The sequence below is a fragment of the Notamacropus eugenii genome, chromosome 2 (assembly GCF_028372415.1).
Source record: "Notamacropus eugenii isolate mMacEug1 chromosome 2, mMacEug1.pri_v2, whole genome shotgun sequence".
Taxonomy (NCBI): domain Eukaryota; kingdom Metazoa; phylum Chordata; class Mammalia; order Diprotodontia; family Macropodidae; genus Notamacropus; species Notamacropus eugenii.
Genome location: NC_092873.1, coordinates 121,059,216 through 121,080,617, shown reverse-complemented (window position 1 = coordinate 121,080,617; position 21,402 = coordinate 121,059,216). Strand labels below are relative to the sequence as shown.

General features: G+C 37.9%; 1 protein-coding gene across 9 annotated transcripts in view; it reads right to left on the bottom strand.

The window, feature by feature from the left end:
* MLIP (muscular LMNA interacting protein) overlaps positions 1 to 21,402 on the bottom strand; it is a 384,978-nt gene that overhangs the window by 191,005 nt on the left and 172,571 nt on the right. For 8 of the 9 annotated variants that reach the window (XR_011974323.1, XM_072642491.1, XM_072642493.1 and 5 more), the window contains exons 3-4: positions 20,698 to 21,093; positions 1,400 to 2,986 (exon numbers count right to left, since the gene is read on the bottom strand). Coding sequence is in view for 8 of the 9 variants with exons in the window: in XM_072642491.1 (XP_072498592.1) it covers positions 1,400 to 2,986; positions 20,698 to 21,093 (1,983 nt within the window). In the remaining variant the exon portion in view is untranslated. The remainder of the gene's footprint in view (positions 1 to 1,399; positions 2,987 to 20,697; positions 21,094 to 21,402) is intronic. The other variant, XM_072642494.1, reaches the window with a different exon arrangement.

The window sequence follows — 21,402 nt, the reverse complement described above, 5'->3', positions numbered from 1 at the left end:
AGAGGCAGTGCATTTCCCCTACACTATGTTGATTCCTATAAACCCTATCCTAAGGCAAATGAAGATAGTTCTCTGGACAAATTTAATGATTTAACCTCTCATTTCTTTTTTTTGAAACTAAAGTTCCATGAAATTTCATACACACAGCAAAAAAAAAAATATCTTTGATGATATGACACAAGTTTGATGATCCTTCTCAAATTATCTAGTGATGTAGAGAATTGAGGGGGAGGAGGGAAGAGGTACCATAAAATCATAAAATTAGTGTTACGAAGGACTTTAGAAGTCTTCCAGTCCAATCCTCTCATTTTATAGGTGAGGAACTGAAGCCCAGATAGGTTAAGTGATTTGTCAGTGGTCATAGAACTACTAAGTGGTTGAGATACAATTTGATTCAAGAGCTTCCTGACCAGAAGGCCTGCTGACTATATATTAAAGGGATGGAACTAGCAGCTTCAAAAAATGACAAGGCCAGTACAAACTCTCCAAGCAAACTACCTAGCTTAGAATTGTGTCTGAGGGAAATATCTTATTCTTTTTTACCAATAACCTTTATATGATACTTTTTAATTGCTCAGTACTACTATCAATGTCAGATTTCTTTATGAATTTCATAAAACTTGTGAACCTCACAAAGCTGATAAATGCTTCTGCTTTATAAGTAGTATTCCCAAATTCCCCCTGGCTAATTTTTACTTCTGTTATAAGGGTAATTTAATCCAAAAGGACCCCTTCAGGATCATATGGAAGAGTAACAATGGTTGTCAACGGACCATCTAAGAAAGAAGACTTTAAAAGGCTCCTTAAGTTGGAAAAGAATCCATGGCCATGGGTGGTGGTGCATGTTCCTAATTTCTGCTACTAGGGAGGCTGAGACAAATGGATTGCTTGAGCTTGGTAGTTCTAAGCTGCAATCAAGTTAAAAACAATCAATGTCTGCACTAATTTGGGCACCAATATGGTGAACCCTCAGGCTGCCAAAAAGAAAGGTTGAACTGGCCCAGGTTGTAAATTAGTCAGGTTAAAACATTTCTGTTGGCCACCAGTGAGATCAGGACCATGGGTGACCACTATATTTCCAGCCTGAGTGAGATAAGAAGCTAGCCTCAGAAAAATGAAAAAAAAAAAGATTGTTTTATAGATTTGCTTGAGAATCATTTGAACCTATCACCAAAAACTTTCTCATAACAAATGCAATATACTAATGTACTTAGGAATTAATGTTCTAAACTATAAAATTAACCTTCACATTCTAATATTTTCCAATCTCTTTGCCTTATTTCCCTCTTTAGAGTATTAATATTAAAGAAATCTATTGTTTTTTGAAAGAATGGTCATTCCATGCTAGAAAATAAGCATGCAGCATGCAAAAATATATATATATATGCATTATATATACCTTGGCTTTCTTATTTTCAGGGTCTGAAGGCAGGGAAAAAGGCTGTGGTGAAGTCGACTCCTTGATTCTTGTTAGAGATATGGGAGGTGCCAGGCTGGAAACAGGGGATCTAGTATGTGTTACTGTGGCTTCAGGGGGCATCGTAGGTCTTATAGGTAAGGTACCAACTCGATAATTTGAGTTCAGGGATGAAATCTGCTGGACGGTATGGGAATTCCTATTATCAGCAGGAGGAATGGAGGACCCCAAATTAGGATAAGAAAGGGAAATGGGGATAGAAATGCCTGGAGAAGTAGAAGATATGAAATTTTTCTCTTTAGCTAATAACTGTGATGAAGCTACTTTTGACTGACATGTAGTATTTAAGGGAGTATTTGGAAAGGAATACTTATTTGGAGAAGACATGGGGTTTCTTTGGCTAGCAGGATCAGAAGGAGAACATAAGATAGAAGAGGATGAAGTGAATGAGTATGTATGACATCTCTTGGGCTTTTCAGGAGCTAGACCTGTGGAGTCAGCTTCATGGTTGTCCTTACTGAGGGAAACAGCAGAAGAACACGGTGGAATAGGGGGTAGAGTTGATGAGTTCACTATTTTACTTTGCAATTGTGGTAGAACTCTGTTCCTCTTAGGGGAAACAGGGGGTGAAGGAACTCTCCCTAACTTAGGAGAAAGTGGGCTGCCACTTGATGACTTTTTATGGGAAAGGGGTGCTTCCTGAGAGGCAGGACTAATCTTGGTGAAGAAAGGAGAGAGAATTGATTGATGAGGGATTTCAGAAGGCTGATGCTCCCCTAGATCTGGAGATTCTTGCCTGAGGGAGAAACTAGAGTAAGATTTCTTAGGAGTAGGTGGGGTTCTCTTCACCTTTTGATCCAGTGTGAGTGTGGATGAAGCTAGGGAGTTGGAAGAGAAGGTGGGACAGGATGCAGGAGAAAAGGGTCTCCCATGAGGAGGATTTGACTTCAAAATAGCAGTCAGAAGGGAAAGTCGAGTTGGTATTGGAGACTTAACTCCTGACTTTCCAAGATTTCCACTAGATGAAGCTTGGCTACATAAAGTGGAAGAGGACCCATAGAAAGTAGAATTTAATGGTTTAGGACTTGGAGATAATGAATGTGTGATGATACGAACAGGTATATATGATGATGAATCAGATTTGGGAGTAGTTGAGGGCGGTCCCTGAGCAGTGACGCTCTGACTTCCACTTGAGCTGATAAGATGCGAGGAGGGAGTTGAATTCTTGCTTAAAGTTTCTGACCTTAACTCACACTTTTGGTGAGCTAAGGTTGGGCTAGAGATATCTTTTAGCTGTTTAGAACCTAAAATCTGAGTGTTTTTTATGTCTGAGGTGGTTTCCTCTGATGCAAAACAAGGGGAAGAGTGAGTGGTCCCTTGAAAATATGTTGAGGTCTCTTGCATGGTTGACCCACGTGCATCCACTTTCTTAGTATGGAATTCTTCCAGGAAAGAGGCTTGGTGCAGGCTAACCATGTCAGATTGTGCTTTCAGATTAGTTGGTGAAACAAAGAGATCAGGTGATTTACAGGAGAGCTGACCAGAGGTAGTAGAGAGAGAAGAAGTTAACTGGAGGAGAGAGAAAGAGACAGGTTAAAATAGACAGAATGTGTGAAACTGAAAAATCTTCCATTTAATTCTATGATCCGGCAAGCAGTGATTCTAATACTGCAAACAAAAAGTGGCAACTTTATCTTTGACTAGCCAGGTCTTCTGACTTAAAAACGTGATTTACATTAAAACAGGTGGAAAGAATGCTGAATTGCTAGTCAGAGAGTCTATGTTCAAAACCTAGTGCCACCATTTGCTGTTTACTATGTGTGACTTTGGGTAAATCAATTAGCCTCTCTGGGCTTCAGTTTATCTGTAAAATGAGAAACTGAACTATATGACATCTGTGTTCTCATCCAATTCAAAATCTATGATTCTATGAACTTGTTAAAGTGGAAATTGATTATAGCAGATAATGCAGCACGAAACTATGTCCTCTGTCATTTTGGATGGTTATGCTTATATCATTCTCTTAATACATAATATATGCCTACACGTATATGTTTACATATGTACCTATAGGTATCCTTATTTCAAATCATGTCATTTGTCTATATTGAAAATAGCTCCTCGATATATCATATTCTAACATCAAATTTAAATCCACAAAAGCGTGTTTCATTTTACCTATTTGGACTTGCTCAACTTATGATTTACATTAAAACTTAAAATGTTTTTTTTTCCCTTGAAATGAAGTATTTGGCATATCATAACTGCATGGTTGAAATTCCAAAACTGATTGAATAAGGAACTCCTATTATGGAAATGCCATCCAACAATGCAAATTGAAGTTCCAACATGATGTAAATTTCTTCAGGGAAGAGACTGTTTTGTTTTTGCCCTTTTATGCTCAGAATTTAGCACAATACCTGGCACTTTGCAGATATTTAATAAATGCTTGTTGAGCTGTTTTGAACTCCCCTATAACCTGTAGTTAGGGAACTGCCTGAAGCACTTAGCTGGTTAAGTGACTTACCCAAAATCACACAGCAAGTATATGTAAGAGGCAGTATATGAAGTCATCTTGCCTTCAAAGGCAGCCTTCTAAAACCTCCTTCTCAATGATATCTTTCAATATTACCATGAAAATTATTATGCATTAAATATAATCAAAGTATTTCAATTAATATATTTTAAAAACTCAAGACAACTCTGCCAGATTGAGAACTTGCAAAATCACTCTGAAAATAAAATATTATTTAATCAATCAGTCAAAATTATCTTAAGTTTCTGACCAAACCAAAAGCTGCCTTCAATCCACAGGGAGCGCACAGCTAGAGGGTAAAACATGAGACAATTGATTGCTTGAGAGGAGATGAAGGGGAAAAAAAGTTAAAGCCCCAGCCTTCTCCCTGATTACTTTCTTGACTTAAAATATTAAATATTATTGGGCTACTATGAAAAGTCATACACCCACTTGCAGACCAAAGAATGCATAACATTTGATGAATTCAGTAAACAAGAAACAATTCACCCACCACTGACTGACTAACAAACCCAGTAGAGAGAGGAAGTAAGAAAGTGCTAGGAGACAGAATGGGTAAAGCAATTCAAAACTGCTGAGTACATCCATGACAGGAAATACAAAATGCAGAGTGGTTTGTCCAGAAAACTGTGAAACACTCATCACCTTCTGAAAAGTGTAGTGATTTTTATACTTCTATGTAAAAGTATAATTTTTGTATTATATATAATATAATGTTATTATATTATATTAATATAATACCAATATAATTAATATAATTAATAATTATAATACTAATTATAATTAATTAATTATATTTGTTATATATAATATAATAAAGCTCCTTTTTCTTAGACAGGATTCTACATAGAAAGGCAATGTGGTTGGTGTTCTCAATCTGAAATAAAGAAACTGGATTCAAATCCAGATTCTGCCACTAATTATTTATATGACCTTGGGCAAGTGATTTAACTTCTTGGAGACTTGTAAAATGACAGGGTTGGACTAGATTAACTTTAAAGTCCCTTCTTGCTATGATCTTATTGATAGGGTACAGGTGCTAGGGTTGGAAGTTCAATTCCGTGTGGACGGTCTTGGGCGGGTAAAAGTGGGACTTCTAAATCTTGGAGTCTTGCGAGGCCCTCCATGAACAGCGGGGATTCGAGAGGGTCAGACTGAGCTAGCTCGGCTAGCTCGGGTATTTCCGCCTCTCCCCGGGAGATACGTGATGGGTGGAGTCTCCTTGCCCTCGAGGTCATCCCGGATTGGGCACACCTGTTGTCTCCTAACAGGCTCGATATTGATATGTAAACTACAGGCAAAGGGCTTAAGTAGGTTCAGGAAAGCCTGAAAAAGTCTCTTGGGCTGAGGGGCCACGTGTGAGCTTACTAGGCTCCTCATTTTCCTCTCTCTTCTCTCCCCTCCCCCTCTCTCCCCACTTACACTTCTACTTCCAATCCCTTATTGTAAGATCTTTGCCTCCTTGGGAGATTCTTCTATCCCTCCTAAGGAAGAATCCCCTGCACTTGTAACTAGACCCTGAAATAAAGCTCAACCCTTGTTCGACTCTGGAACGTCCTTTCTCTCATATGCGCACCCGGCGTGGCCAGCCGAAGACCTCGGGAGGTGAGGTAAGAAAGACTCGGGTAGCCCACAGGCCTCTAGGCCTGGCATACAGGTCCAAGCTAAAACCTTCATCCCTTACCCCAAAAGAATTTGGGTCCCATTTGTTTAAGGACCCTGGAAACCCCACCTTGAACTTTCCCCTGACACTTCCTTGAATTTTCCCACTTGGTCAAGTCTCTGACATGTGCCTAAGGCATTGACCCATCCCAGTCAACTGGCCTTTCATTGTAGCCTATGCCCAATCTCCAAAATTCAATTACCCCTAACCTAGTCTAGCCCTCCAGTGTCTGTTACCTCTGGAACTCCCCCAGCACCTTCCCACCCCATCTAGACCCTTTCTCTGTTCCTACAATCCTCTGTATAAAAGATCTATCTTGCCTCCTTTAAAGTGCTCAGATTCCATCTGGCCCACTTGTCAATACAAGTGTCACAAATGCTCAGATTCCTTAAGAATCTGGCCAATATGATGGATTTTTAAAATCACTGCCTCCCTGACCTGTGTTCTAATAAACCTTGTCTTTGGCTGAGAGAAAGCTTGAGTCAAATTTATTTGGGCAGGACCTGTATGCTGTTTTTTCAGGGTCCCAGAGTTCCTAAACCTCAACTCTTATGATTTGCAAACACAAATTGGGTGATGTAGAATAACAAAGCATTTTTTATTTAAAAAAAAATTGAGAGCTACCAGGAAATAGCACAAACATCCTTGAGAATATAGGCATGAAAACTATGGAAGAACTAAATTTAAAGAATGTGATTTTCATTGTGGATACCTGGAATGTCTCGATTTTTCTGAATCTGACCTAAATTCACATCTTTTTGACAACTCTTAGTTTTACTCAAGCTTTGAACTTGTTTCAAAATGAGAACTTCAAAGTGCAATTCATCATAAGCTTCCAAGTTTTCAGGCTAAGGATAAAAAAAAATACAATATTCATTTCCCAAATGGAGAAATCACCAAATATATCTGTAATAAGATGACACCTTAATAAACAGACATTTATAAAGCAACTACTATTTACGAGGCTCTGTGGAGGTTACAAAGATAATTAAAACATAGTCTCAGCCCTTAAGAAATCTTTCTTATCTAGGAAGTGATGACAGCCACACAAATTAGCATAAAACTAGTAGAAAGAGTAAGAAAACCAAGCAAAGTGTGGTAGGAATGTTGCATGGGTTCTCTGAGCGTCAGTAAGCTCAAATGCCCCATTTTAAAGGATGAAGAAACTGAAGCCCAAAAGTCAAATGAATTACCCAAGGCAACACAGGTAGTGAGAGGCAGTCATAGTACTCGGATTCAAACTCTTACCATCTGACTCCAAATTGGCGGGGGGCGGGGAGGGGTTCCACTGCAACAGAATGGCTTAAGACGTATGTTCAAAATAAATTCTCCAAATACATGTAGGGTTGGCAGCTTCATCCTGGGTTGCAGATAGGACTCCTTTGTTTTTGAGAATGGTGGCAGGAGCCAGGGGTGTCCCATCGAAGTATTTGTGCCTTGACAAATGACTTAGACAGGTGAGGACACTAGAGGATGGGGAATGGCAAGGGCAGAGGGAAAGGGTCCAGCAAAGGCCCAGAAGTAGAAGAATTCCAGAAGAAGGGAATAGTCTAAAATGACTTGAGTATAGGGTTTATGTTGGGGACAAATGAGTTCTCAATAGATTTTGGTTTTGAGGAGTTGAATTGCATTGAATTATTCAAAGGAATATTGTGCAACAGATGGGCATCATGCTCAGTCCTTGGGATCACAAGATCCTAGATTAGAGCTAAAAGGGATTTCTGAGATTATCTAGCCCCACCTTTCATTTTACAAATACGAAGATGGAATAAAACAGGATTTTAACTGCAGAGAATAGGAAAGTTCTGTAGAAGTCAACTAGTCCAACCTCCTCATTTACAGATAGGAAAACTGAAGCAGAGAAAGGTTAAGTGACTTGCTCCATGTCACACAGGTAGTAAGTGGGAGAGTTGTGTGCATTCGTCCTTCGTTGCGGAAGAAGACCGTGCCATCAGAGATATGATGACATGACTTGCACTTGACTTTGTTTTGAGTGAGGGAGGACTGTGCAGGTCACTAGACTGACTTTTCCTCCAGAGTCATCTGAATCCAGTGACCAGATATTCATCAGGATGACTGGAGATGATCCAGGATGAGGTAATTGGGGTTAAGTGCCCTGCCCAAGGTCACACAGCTAGTGAGTGTCAAGTGTCTGAGGTGAGATTTGAACTCAAGTTCTCCTGACTCCTGCACTGGTGCTCTATCCACTGCACCACCTAGCTTCCCCTAAGTGGTAGAGGTGGCTTTTTAAATTAGGTCCTTGGAGTCTACATTCAGTTTTCTTTTCACTAAACCCGTCTGCCTTCCTGAACAACTAGGTGGTGCCATAGGTAAAGCACTGAACCTGAAGTCAGGAAGACTCATCTTCCTGAGTTCAGATCTAGCTAGCCTCACGCACTTACCATCTGCATGACCCTGGGCAAGTCACTTAACCTTATTTGCCTCAGTTTCCTTATCTATTAATAAAAATGATCTGGAGAAGGAAATGGCAAATTGCCACAATATCTTTGCTAAGAAAACCCCAAATGGGATCACAGACACAACTGAAACCACTGAACAACAACAAAAGCCTGCCTCCATAAGCCATATCTTCAAGTAACTTTTCTTTCTCATAGGTAGGTTGAGGTCAAATGGTGGAAGTCCTTTAATTCTAGGCTAAGAAATCTGTATCATACAATCAATCTCTCTCTCTCTTTCCCTCTTCTCTCTCTCTCTCTCTCTCTCTCTCTCTCTCTCTCTCTCTCTCTCTCTCTCACATACACATACACAATGTTTATATCATATGTGCTTGTTGTCATCAATGTAAATGATGTTTCCAAATCAACTAGAAGAGGTTTTTCCCAGATCTCATCAAAGAACAACTTTATTCAGGAATTTTTACATAATTAATTATTATGGACAGAGAATATTTTTTAATTGATGAATTACTAATGGGGCAGCTTGATGTGCCTGTCACTCAGGAATGGCAATTCTCTATCTACCATTGCCCTGCATTCATTTATAGTCATACTACTAAATGGAAAAATACTATATTTAAAATTTTTAATACTATCTCCTTAGAGTTAATAAGTCTAATATGGTTCAGAATTTTTTCCCCTAGAAACAAAACAAAGAAATAATCTTATAGGCTACCTTGTTTCATTCTCTACTTTGTTGTGCATTTTTTAGCCCCTTCTCCCTCACAAGATTATAAACTGCTCAACACCATATTTTTTTGTCCCAGTCATGGTGTCTAGCACAGTTCTGCACAGTAAATGAGAGTTCAAATAATTATTTTAAAGTAGAAACTGAGAAAAATATGATTACTCATCCAGTAAATGACTCAAATTCTTTCCAAATAAGCACAATAAAGAGAGGCAAGTGTGGCACCATTATTAAAAACATGTGGACTCAGAGAACCTTGGTTCAAATCTCACCTCTGACACTTATAACCTTGGGCAAGTTTCTTAACCTCCCTGGGAATCAGGTTTCCTCAAACATAAAATCATAGAACTGGGTGATGGCCTCTAAGGCTTTTTTCATGATGCTCAGAAGTGTGTTCAGACTAATTTCTCCTCCAAGTGATTTAAAATGAGAATGAATTTAAAACCATAGAAGAACATCTTTGGGGGCACTTGTATGTATGGGGGGTAAAACTCTCCCATCTCATTTTCCTAGGGTTAAAGCACTATATTTCCAAGGCATTGGAAGTTAGTAAATTTGTGACTTGATTCTATAAGTACACTTATATGTGTATATTTTATCTTTATATTAATATCAATCTTTTATTTCAGTTTTATGTGTAGATATATACATATATGTGTGAACATGCATATTTACTTACATAGGCACTTTGCTACATACTGACCTCTATTTTAAAAATGTAGCATGGTATTGTTCCACCAGGAACATACAAATATTTTTGCGTAATCCTATATTTATTTTTTTCAACTGGAAACTAGTTTAAGCTATTTTCTTTCATTCTCCTCATTTCTAGGTCATATGAATAACTGCTTTTAAAACAGGTCCAAAACCCTTGAACCTAAATAAGTTTGAATAAAAAGAAAGTGATGGTACCTGTCAAGTCTTGCTCCACATAGGCTCTAAATCTGACTTCTCTTTTCCTTCTTCCTGGAAAATCCCTTACCCATGCTTTGTTTAATTCCTACTTTAATTATTACAAAATTTCTTTTTCTGTAAAATTATTACAAAAGTTCCTCTTACCCTCAATAAATACTCATTGCTATACTCATATTTCTGATAGACTTGATTTTTCATGGATATCTTATTTCCTTTCACATCAAATCTGAAATATATCTCCTCTAATGGTTTCCTTACCTCATATTTCCTCATTCTTTGTTTTCTCTTAATCAGTTCTTTACCTATGTGAGCAAATGTCATGTAGCATTTTCTTATGCCCAACACTGTTTCTATTATCTGTCTCAAAAAAAAATAATTGCCCTCTATCCTTCCTTTAAAGGCTTATTCTCAAAATTTTATTCTGGAAAGATAATTTTTGAGGACCTCAGAATACATTCCCAGAAGTCTCAACACTACAGTCTATTTTCCACATTACCTTCATCAGCACGAACAGCCTGGATACTGTACCATCTTTACTCTCTGTAAAATCAAGGCATGTTTGTGTGACTACTAATTATTCCATTTAAGATACTGACCAGTTTTACATATCCTGAAATTAACACACATATATAGCATTCTTCCTTTTATATATTCCAATAGTCTACTGTTTACTGCCATTCAATGGTCAAAACATTTATGTGAAAATCTCAGACTCTAACGAATGAGGTCACTTGTGGTCTACTGGACATTAAATCCCTATATACTCCCTCAGATTGTAACAGACAAAGGGATTTTCATAAATTGGTGCCTCATAGACAAAATAATCATGACTAATTTTTTTCACTTATCCACTAAATAAAAACTTGAATGTAGAAGTTGTTTTTCATTTTATTAAAAATCCTAGCACTGAGCACGGGGGCTGGTACATAGTAAGTGTTTAATAAATGATTGGTTGTTTGATTGACTGGATTCCTGTAGACTCAAAGAAGCATGTTGGCATAAGAAAGTCAGGAAGAGCTGAGTTCAAGTCTTGTCTTAGACAAATATCAGTTTTTGACCAAGGGGGAAATCTATAAGTAAATCTCTAAGTGCCTGAAAAAACTTATTAAGATTATAAATTATAGATGACATGCATTGGTGGAGGGACTTTCTACATGGATGAAATCAGTTGTGAGTCCAAAAAAAATAAAATCCTATATGTGTATCCCATAGTTTAATATTCTACAAACAACTTCATAACACTCTGCCTTCCACCACTGAGGAAAAACCATGCCAGTTCTCATCTTGCTGTGACAGAAAGAAATCTCATATTCCCCAAAGTACAGAGAGAGACATGAAAAGAAAATCTGTAAGAGAAAAATTAAAAGAATAAGGAACTCATTTGAGAGACTCTGGATATAAATTAGAAGGCTACAAGCCCCTAAATCTTTAATCAATCCCAGCTGCCCAAGGTAATTATCTCATCAATGGTTTATAATTTGAAGCATTTTTCACCCACATACAGAGGATCAGGTTAGATTTTGGGGTTTCTTCTTATTGCCAATGTCCCTGGGTAGCTCCTGTGCATAACATTAGGAGGCAGTGGAAAAGGCTGAATGTTCCAGATGACTTCCTGGCATTTTAATATAATAAACATGCCATTTTTAAGAGAGACTCAAGCCATAGGTACTTAGCACTCTGATATCAGCTCACAGCATGGAAAACCTTATCTTCCTTGCATCTTTCAAGAGCTATGACTTCTGAAAGCCTTCAGGCTAAAAACCAAGGATGATATATTCTCATAAGCAAAGTATGTAGCAGACAGCACTGAACTGTGAGACAGGGATGGTCCCCTCTATTCCTAACCCTGTGATTGACAATCTTTTTATGCTGCACTTTTCTTATGTATGAAGCTAAGATGATGATACCTGTTTCTCCCCACCCCACACTCATTTATGCCTCAAGGTCATTTAAAAAGTGAGCTCCCACAGAGCAAGAATTCAGTCTTTGTATGGAACAATGAAATCAGTCATTTAATAAGTACTTTTATGATAAGAATGTGTTTAAAATGCTTTGAAGTCCTTGAAACTACAGGACAAAGAACCTCAGTTAAGTATAATGCATACCTACAACTGTAAATACAATCTGCCAGGAGTTTTGTAATATGAAAAAAGTGGAAAAGAAAAAAAGATACATTCTCTCTAATCTAGTTGCATTGTCCCTCAACAAAACCTGATAATCTTGCTTATCTTTTACCCCTCCCAATTCTTTCCCCAGGATGCACACTTTTTATAATTCTCTGACAATATTAGAGTGTCATTTTCTAAAGGTAGCAAGTACATTAACTCAAATTTTGCATCAGCTTTTAAAAAAAATTTGTCAAGAAGCTATTCATTTTTGGACATGGTAAATAAAAGAAAACATACTGGGCACAGGTGCTTATTAAGCACAAAAGGTGCTTAATAAGTGCCTGTTTAGTGGTTAGGTGATCAGAAATCATAGACAGATTCAATCATGAGCTACAGAGAGAGCCACCTAAAGACTAAGAAAAAAAGCTGTGGACACAATGGGCAGTGGTTTTGGTTTCTTTTGGGTTTTCCTCCAGAATCCAATTCAATTCTTCAAATCTTTCTTAAATGCTTGCTATGTGCAAAGCTCTGAGAACATAAAGACAAAAATTAAAAGTTCCAGTCCTCAAGAGTCTCATTTTCTACTGGGGAAGAACATGTGCACTAGTAAATAAAAACAAAATATGTACAAAGTGTCACAAAAAATTTCAAGAGAGAGAAGTGTGTAATAAAGGGAAGAGGACCAGGGATCAGGCTATATTTTGAAGGGAAGCTAAGGATTCTGGGAGGCACCTAGGTGGCACAAAGGATAGACCAATGGGCCTGGAGTCAGGAAAACCTAAGTTCAAATCCTGCCTCAGACACTCACAAGCACTTGATGTATATGAAATAAAATATATGTGAAATATATATATGAAAATATATGAAATAAAAGAATGAGAAGTACATGAATATGCCAAACAAGAACATGAAGAACAAATGAATATGGAATATATAAAAAAAGAAAATGAAAAATATATTTCTGTCATAAAAGAACCTTGTTCTGACAATATTGAATGATTGAAAAGAGGGCAGGGCATGTTAAGAATTACATTGACTTTAAGTCACCTCTAAATATTAGCTTGACTACTAAATATGGCAGACCTACAAAACTTGGCAGTAGGTAGGGGCCAAAATTAAAATAGGTTAAACTTCTTCGGGTTCCACTTGTGTCAGAATAGGGACAAAGTGATGGTGGTTGGTTGCTACAGGTCATGTGACAAACAGGAGCATGTGCGGTGGCAATCCTACATTTTTCGCAGGACACAAGTGGCTCCTGTGGGCATTATGTTGGGCAGATCTGAAATATGGCATCATTGTTGAGTGACCAAGGAACTGACATGTTATTAAATAACCTGACTGACATCGATATACAGTTAAATGCAGATAAATAGAAGAATGGCTAACAGGTTCTCCTTGGAGAGATGCACAAAGGAGCTGGTGGAGTGCTTTCATTTTGTATGCAAAAACAAGAAACACTATGTAATGATGCTTTTGGTTACTTCATCTTGAAAAGCTCATGAGGAACATATGGGGAGAAGTTATCACTGAAGCTGATATGTCACTAAAGGTTGAAGAGAATGTAGATGAAGAAAAATTCTACAGAAACTTAATCAGAACTTATAAAGCAAATGAATATACCCTTAGATAATTTGACAGTTTCAATGCTAAGATGGGCACAAAGGAAGATGGGAAAAAAAATGTTGGAAAATGTGCAGTTTTGATTAACAAAATGTCAACATCTTTTGTAGGCTAATTGAAATCCTTATGTCTATGTATTATTATCCTTTCTTCCTCCAGAAGAAAAACAGATGGTGCTAGACTTGGTAAGCACTGAAAACATCTCTCTCTGTCTCTCTCTTTTTGTCTCTCTGTCTCTGTCTCTCTGTCTGTCTCTCTGTCTGTCTCTCTGTCTCTCCCTCTCTCTCTGTCTCTCTCTCTCTCTCTCTCTCTCTTACACACACACACACATATACACACACACACACACACACACACACATACCAAAAAATTAAATTTATTATGACAACAGAAAAGGGAAGTCATATCAGAATCAACTTTGTGTATGTATGCCAGCATGAAAATGACTAGTTACAGAATTAATCAAAAATACCATCAAATTAAAAGAAACACTTAATAATGGCTAGTGTTTATATAGCATTTTAAGGTTTGCAAAGCACTCACAAATATTTTATTTTGTTATCCTCACAGTAATCCTAGGAGGTAGGTGCTATTATTATGCTCATGAGACTTATGAGGAAACTGAGGCAGAGAGAAGTTGAGTAATTTAAACAAAGTCACATAGCTAGTAAGTGTGTGAGACCATTTTTGACCTTAGGACTTCCTGATTCCAAGTCCAGCCCTCCATCCATTATGCTATCTAGCTTAAGATAAGAAGTTGCTGTGAATGTTAGGACTAGCCTTCACCTGACCTATTCTAATGAGTAATTAATACTGTAAAATAGTGTATGAAAAAATACCAACATATGGACTCTGTGCCACAATTTATTGCAAAAGTTTTAACTGATATAAGAAAGTTGCTACGATCAAGAGACGAAAAGAGCCCAGAACTCTCTTAATCAGAAAACATTCAGTCTTTTTGCCAAACAATGAGCAGTAACCACAAAGGACAATAATAGTTCAGAATATAAACTCATGGGGAAATACTGGGAAGGCAGGAGAGTGGAGGGCTATGAGCAGTTTTGCCTTTTAAAATAGTGAAAAGCATTGAAAGTCAAAATAATTCTATAGAAACAGAGTAAGACAAAATGAGCTTTCTTATCAAACTGGCAGGAGGACAACAAATAGAAGGAAAATGGAACAAATTTGTCAACATTTCTCTACCAGTCAGCTTTCATTATCAGTGACAGGGACACTACTGCATTAGAACCTTAACACTTCAATCTTTGATGAGCTTTCTGAGGAAGTAGAAATGGCACTAAGGAAGATGAAATGAAAAGAGCTGCTGAAGTGGACCAAACATGCATTAAGGAATTCATTCTGGAGTTGACACAGTCTTAAATGAATTGAACAGTTCCTTCCAAGGTATCTCAAGAAGGGGGTGATAGCAAAATAATAAGAAAAAATCATAGACAGTGTTGATGCAGGGATGTATATATAACTACTGACCTATATGACTCATTTTATGTCTCTAGAAAATATTTCAGAGACTAATCTACATCTATACTGAGGTTCACTGAAATTATGAATAGGTACACAATGGATTTGCAGTTCCATGTACAATCATTTTTTATTATATTGTGTTATAGAAGTGCTTATTTTATTCTACAAATTTAAAATAAAATAAAATTTTCAAAAGAGAAATTATAAATGGTGTAAGCTTCCACAAATGATGCTGTAATGAAGACTGCACCCTTATAGTCACACTATTGCTTGAAAGGCGTGGTATAATTGAATAAAAAAAAAATTCTATGTCACTTTCGGCATGTCAAATACAACATTGGGTTCTGGGGTCCTGTCTCAAAAATAAGAGTTCTGTATTTTTGTCTATTGATTGTAAATCATTAATTATTGGAATCAAAACAAATTATAGGGTTACAGGTCCTCCACCAATGAGACTCCCATGCAAATGTTAAGATTATACAAATTTCCTTGACAGAAAGTGATCACAGAGATATCCCTGTTGAATGACTCTTTGATTATTAACATCTGAGTTATAAAGTAAGAAGATATATGCTCAGCAAAGGTATTCCCTACTGTTGCAAAGGCTATCTTGGACAGTGTCCAAAAAGATGAGGGGTTCCCCACTGACAGTGAAGTTTTTCACATGTTCCTATTTACAGCTGATGTTGTGTTGAGCACGTCAAGCCCCAGAATATTACATGGGTGAGGTTAATCTGTGAATATTCAAAAACTACCTAGAATTTGCACATCAAAACACATAGCTGGAATGAATACAGCAAGATGGCCAATGAGTTGGGTCCAGAATTGAGCAGGAAGAAGACTACAAGTTGAATTGCATTTGGGGAATCTGTACAAAGCTTTTAATGAACACTAGCTGTTTCCTGGAGCTCGGAACCATCTTTTCAACACAAATATTCTCCCAGTGATGTTATACAGATGTAAAACCTTGGAGCATCACTATCTCCAAGGAAACAAAGTTGCATTTGACCCAAAGGACAATGGAGAAATGAATGGTGAGTGCCAGTAGGTTGCTACATATTTCTAATGATGACTTGCACTCAAAAAATCATGTGAGCTTAGCTGACCAGAGAGCAAGACGATGACGTTACAATTTTTCAGGGTAGAGGAACAAGTAGGAGAGAATTGCAGAAAAGAAGGTAGAATATAAAAAGACTGTTGCTTGCCTTCAGTCCCAGTGGTAATCTTTGTGTTGTACTTGTCTTGTTTGTCTGTGATGCTTGTCTAACACACCTTAAAGTGAATGTCTCAATACACATTCAGACACACGGAGAAAACAATCAACTTCCCCTGGTCCAGCTTCCACATTATAGAGAGTCTCTGTTAACATTGACCTCTCAAGTAAAAACTTCAGAGTCCTTCTTAAGTTGTTATTTGCCACCCCCACCCCACTCCCATCCAGGTTCTGACAATATCCTTCTATTTCTTATTTCATAACACCTTCTTAATTTGCCCCTCCCTTTCTCTTTTAACTGCTTGTTATTTTGTTCAGTCATTATTTAGTTAAGTCCAAATGTTTCTGACCCCATTTTGGGGTTTTCTTGGCAAAAATACTGCAGTGGTTTGCCATCCCCTCTCCAACTCATTTTACAGCTGAGGAAACCGAGGCCAACAAGGTTAAGGGATTTGCCCAGGGTCACAGAGCTAGTAAGCGTCTGAGACCAGATTTGAACTCAGGAAGATGACTCTTCCTGACTTCAGGCCCAGCATTCTATCCAATGTGCCACCTTGCTGCCCTTTCTCTTCTAAAATCTTTTATATTATCTTTGTCCAAGTCCCACCAGGCACCATAATTCCCATTTCCAAAATAGCCTACTATTCAGGAAATCTGCTTGTCCTCTATTCCCACCATTCCTCAAAATCTGAGTTGGAAAGGACACCCCTGGTGAGCTAACAATAAAAGCCTCCGTGTGTGTAGTGCTTTAAGGTTTTGCAAAGGGGTATACATATGAGAGGTAGGTGCTATTATCATTCCCATTTCACAGATGAGGAAACTGAGGCTAAGAGATTAAGTGACTTGCTCAAGGTCATACAAATATTAAGAATCTCAGAAGGCAGTTACACTCAAATCTTCATGACTCTAAGTCCAGCACCCTTACCCACCAAAACCCACCAATCTATACTTAAAGAACAATCACCTCTAAAATCAAACTAGTAAATAATAATTCATCCTATTCTTCCAAGAAGGAAAGCTGATTATATACTGAGGCAGACCCTCCCCTTTTGGATAGCTTTAATCACTATTCTGTTTTTCCTTACATAAACCTACTTGATAGTATGATGAAAAGAACAATGAATTTTGAGTCAGAGGAATGTGGGTTGGAATCCTGGCTTTTTCACTTACTAGGTAGTATGGGCTAAGCAACACATTTTCATGCTCTGAGTTCCAGTTTTTACACAGTTAAATTAGGGTAGTGGATTAATCTCTGAGACAAATCACTTGCATCTCTAAATTCTGTCATTCTTCTTGTCATCTTTCCTTCTATATCTTTCTAATGGGGCAGCTAGGTGGTGCAGTGGATAGAGCAGGAATCAGGAGGACCTGAGTTCAAATCTCACCTCAGATACTTGACATACACTAGCTGTGTGACCTTGGGCAAGTTACTTAACCCCAACTGCTTCATCCTCGGTCATCTCCAGTCATCCTGATAAATATCTGGTCACTGGATTCAGATGGCTCTGGAGGAGAAGATAGACTGGTGACCTGCACAGCCCTCCGTCACTCAAAAGCAAAGTCAAGTGCAAGTCATGTCATCATTTCTCTGATGGCATGGTCTTCGGCAAAGAAGGACAAACACACATCTTTCTAATATTTAGCATCTCCTTATTCTAGCCACTGGTTCCTTCAAGTATGTCCCAAAGTTTCTCCCATCCTTAAAACATGCGCACGCACACACACACACACACACACACACACACACACAAATTCACTTCATTAGAACCTAATATGCTCTTAAGCTATTATAATATTATTCTGTATCTCTCTAGTCTTTCATAGTTAAACTCCCACACATCTTTCTAATATTTAGCATCTCCTTATTCTAGCCACTGGTTCCTTCAAGTATGTCCCAAAGTTTCTCCCATCCTTAAAACATGCGCACGCACACACACACACACACACACACACACACACACACACAAATTCACTTCATTAGAACCTAATATGCTCTTAAGCTATTATAATATTATTCTGTATCTCTCTAGTCTTTCATAGTTAAACTCCTAGAAAAAAACTGTATACTCATCGCCTCTATTTTTACATCCCTCCTCCACACTCACTTTTCAGTCCTTTATACTTTATCCCTATATATAGTTTATTACTAAATTGAAACTGTTCTCTTCAAAGGTACCAATGATCTCTTAACTGTCAAATCTGATGGTTTTTTCTCAGTCTTTATCCTTTTTGATCCATCTTCTGAATTTGATCCTGAGAACCATCCTTTTCCTATCAAAATACTTTTTTCTGGTTCTCCTCCTACCTGTTGGAGTCTTTCCCAGTCTCCTTTACTGGAATATCATCCATATCATACCTTTTCACCATCAATATTTCCCACAAATGGACCTCCTTTTCTGTCTCTTAGTGACCTTATCAGTTTCCCTGGGGTTAATGATCATCTCCACACACTTTCAAAGATCTATATACCCAACCTAGTCTTCATGAGCTTCAGGCTCATATCACGAACCATCTATTAGATACTTGAAACCAAATGCTACAAAAACATCTCAAATTCAACATGTCCAAAAAAGAATTCATTATCTTTCTCTACAAATCCACCTCTCTGCCAAACACACTTATTTCTGTTGAAGCTATCACCATTCTTTCAGCTTCTTCTGTTCTTAACTTCAGTGTTATCATTGACTCTTCACTCTCCTCCATTTCAATAGCTGCTCATTTGCCCATCTTGTAATTACTTTTTCAAAATATTTCTTTTATGTCCCCATCTCTCTACTCACAAAATCAAAGCATTAGTTCAAGTCTTTATCACCTCTTGCCTAGATTAATCAAAGGATATCACAATTGTTCAACCTGCCTTAAGTTTCTTCCTCCTCCAATCCATCTTGCACACATCTAGGAAATGATCTTCCTTAAATACAGATCTTATCAAATCATCCTCCTTATTCAATAAAATTTAGTGACTTGCAATTGTCTCTTGGATCAGATAAAAACTGTGTTGTCTGGCTTTAAAAGCACTCGACAACCTGTCCACAATCTGTCAGTCCAACCTCGTTACTCCCCTTCCTGAATACTGCTGTCCAACCAAACTAGCCATCTCTCTCTCTCTCTCTCTCTCTCTCTCTCTCTCTCTCTCTCTCTCTCTCTCTCTCTCTCTCTCTCTCTCTCTCTCTCTCTCTCTCTCTCTCTCTCTCTCTCTCTCTCTCTCTCTCTCTCTCTCTCTCTCTCTCTCTCTTTTTCACTTTTCATGCTTTTGTGTTGGCCATTCCCCATACCTGGAATATACTTCCCCCCATATCTCCACTTCATAACTTCATAGAATACTTGTCTTTCAAGATGCATCTCAAATATTACAAAGACCTTCCTGATTTCCCCCAATTGTCAATGTTCTCTCTCTCTAACTACATTAGAATTAATTTGAGTTGATTTCCCATTCAGTTTATACATATTGATTCTCTATATATTCATGTATCTGTCATTTCTCCCAATAAATTCCACTTGCCATCCTGATGAAACACATTGAATCTCATCAGTCTGTTCATTATGTAAATATTTGCTCTAACATTTGTTAACCTTGACTATTTATAAGGAAATAATGATTAGAGTCCCCAATTGAATCCCTCCTCTGATGCCTCACCATGTTTAGGACATGAAGCAGAATCATCAAAGGACATTGCAGTGCAATGAGATTTCTGGAGGCTCCAGCCAAACTGGAAATAGTGAACAGAAGACAGACTTCCCATACAATGAGAAGCTGTCTAGTTCAACTTGAGATGTTTGTCATGAAAAGAATGGCTACCAGGGGAGCAACATGGTGCCTGGGAAATACTACTGGATTTGTAGTTAGACTGCGTGAGCTCAAATTCTAGCTGTGTGATCCCAAACAGGTTAGTTTCTCTGGATCTGAATTGGACCTAAATATCTCTTTGGTTCCTTCCAGCTCAAAATTGATTTTATGCATTGGAAAAAGGGAATAAAATCTACTCCTGTGCATGCAGAGTTTTGACCTGGATGAATGACCACATCGTAAAAAGAATATCAGATGTCCTGGATTCAGTTCTCACATCTGCCCTTTTCTACCTGTGTGACCTTGGGCAAGTAATTCTCTTAATCTCAATTTCCTATACTGTATTCACCTGTACTGGTTTAGGGCTTAAAAGTTTGCAAAAGTGCTTTACATATATTACCCCATTTTATCCTCACAGTCCTCCTATAACATCTTTGTTATGACATCCTCATCTTATACTCAAGGAAACAGGCTAGGAAAGAAGTGACTTACCCAGGGTCACACAGCTACTAAATATCTGAAGCAAGGTTTGAATTTAGGACTTTTTCATCCTGAATTCTATCTACTATCTACCTTGGTGACAAGGTTGGACTAGGTAACTTTTATCATAGGTTTTTTGAATTATTGAACTATTTATTTTCTGAATGCTGCCTATCATATTATTGTCTCCACATATTTGTTCATGGCATTGTCAATTGTCTTGTCCTGAAAATCCTTTGAGATGCAGACCCCAGTCTATATAACATTATTTATGTAGCATCTCAAAAGGACTAGTGACAGATAAGCACTAAAACAATGAAGGCAAGCCATACCTGTATTTGCTTTTGCTGATTGGCTGTGTCTTGAGAAAGCTCAGGTTGTCCTGGAACTTGGAAGTCACCATAATGTGTTTTTTGCAGAGCAGTGGCAGGCCCTGGGGCTATAGCTAGGGACCTGGGTCTTGTCAACCCATGAACACTGCCCACAGGGGGTTGTTTGTCCTCCTTTTTGCATATGGCTTCTTCTTCCCCTTCAGAGTCCACAATAAAGACGTATTCTGCTTTGAACAGGTCACTCTGCTGCATTGTTTCTGGTTGATTCAGTTTAGGTCCTTTCCCTTGGAAAATCTTTTGACTGGTTTCTGTAGAGCACACAGATGTCCGGATATCACTTTCTTGTCGGATTCCACTTTTTAAAGTCAGACCTTCTGAGAATTCATTGGAATTAGACTGCAGGAGACATAAGCAGATTTACTTTAAATAGATAAATATTCTCTTTCCTTCAGTTGCCAAACATTCAAAAATTCAACAAGTATTTGTCAAGTGCCTTCTATGTGTGAGGCATTGGGGATATTAAAACAAAAATTGAAATAGACTCCATACACAATCACCTTGCATTATATCGGAGACAATATGTACATATACATGCAAACACGCTTACATAAATGTGCTTGCTTTGTATATATGTACATATGTATATACATGTGTATTTTACATATGTGATGCTTTGTGTGTATACACATAGACACAAAACAGCAT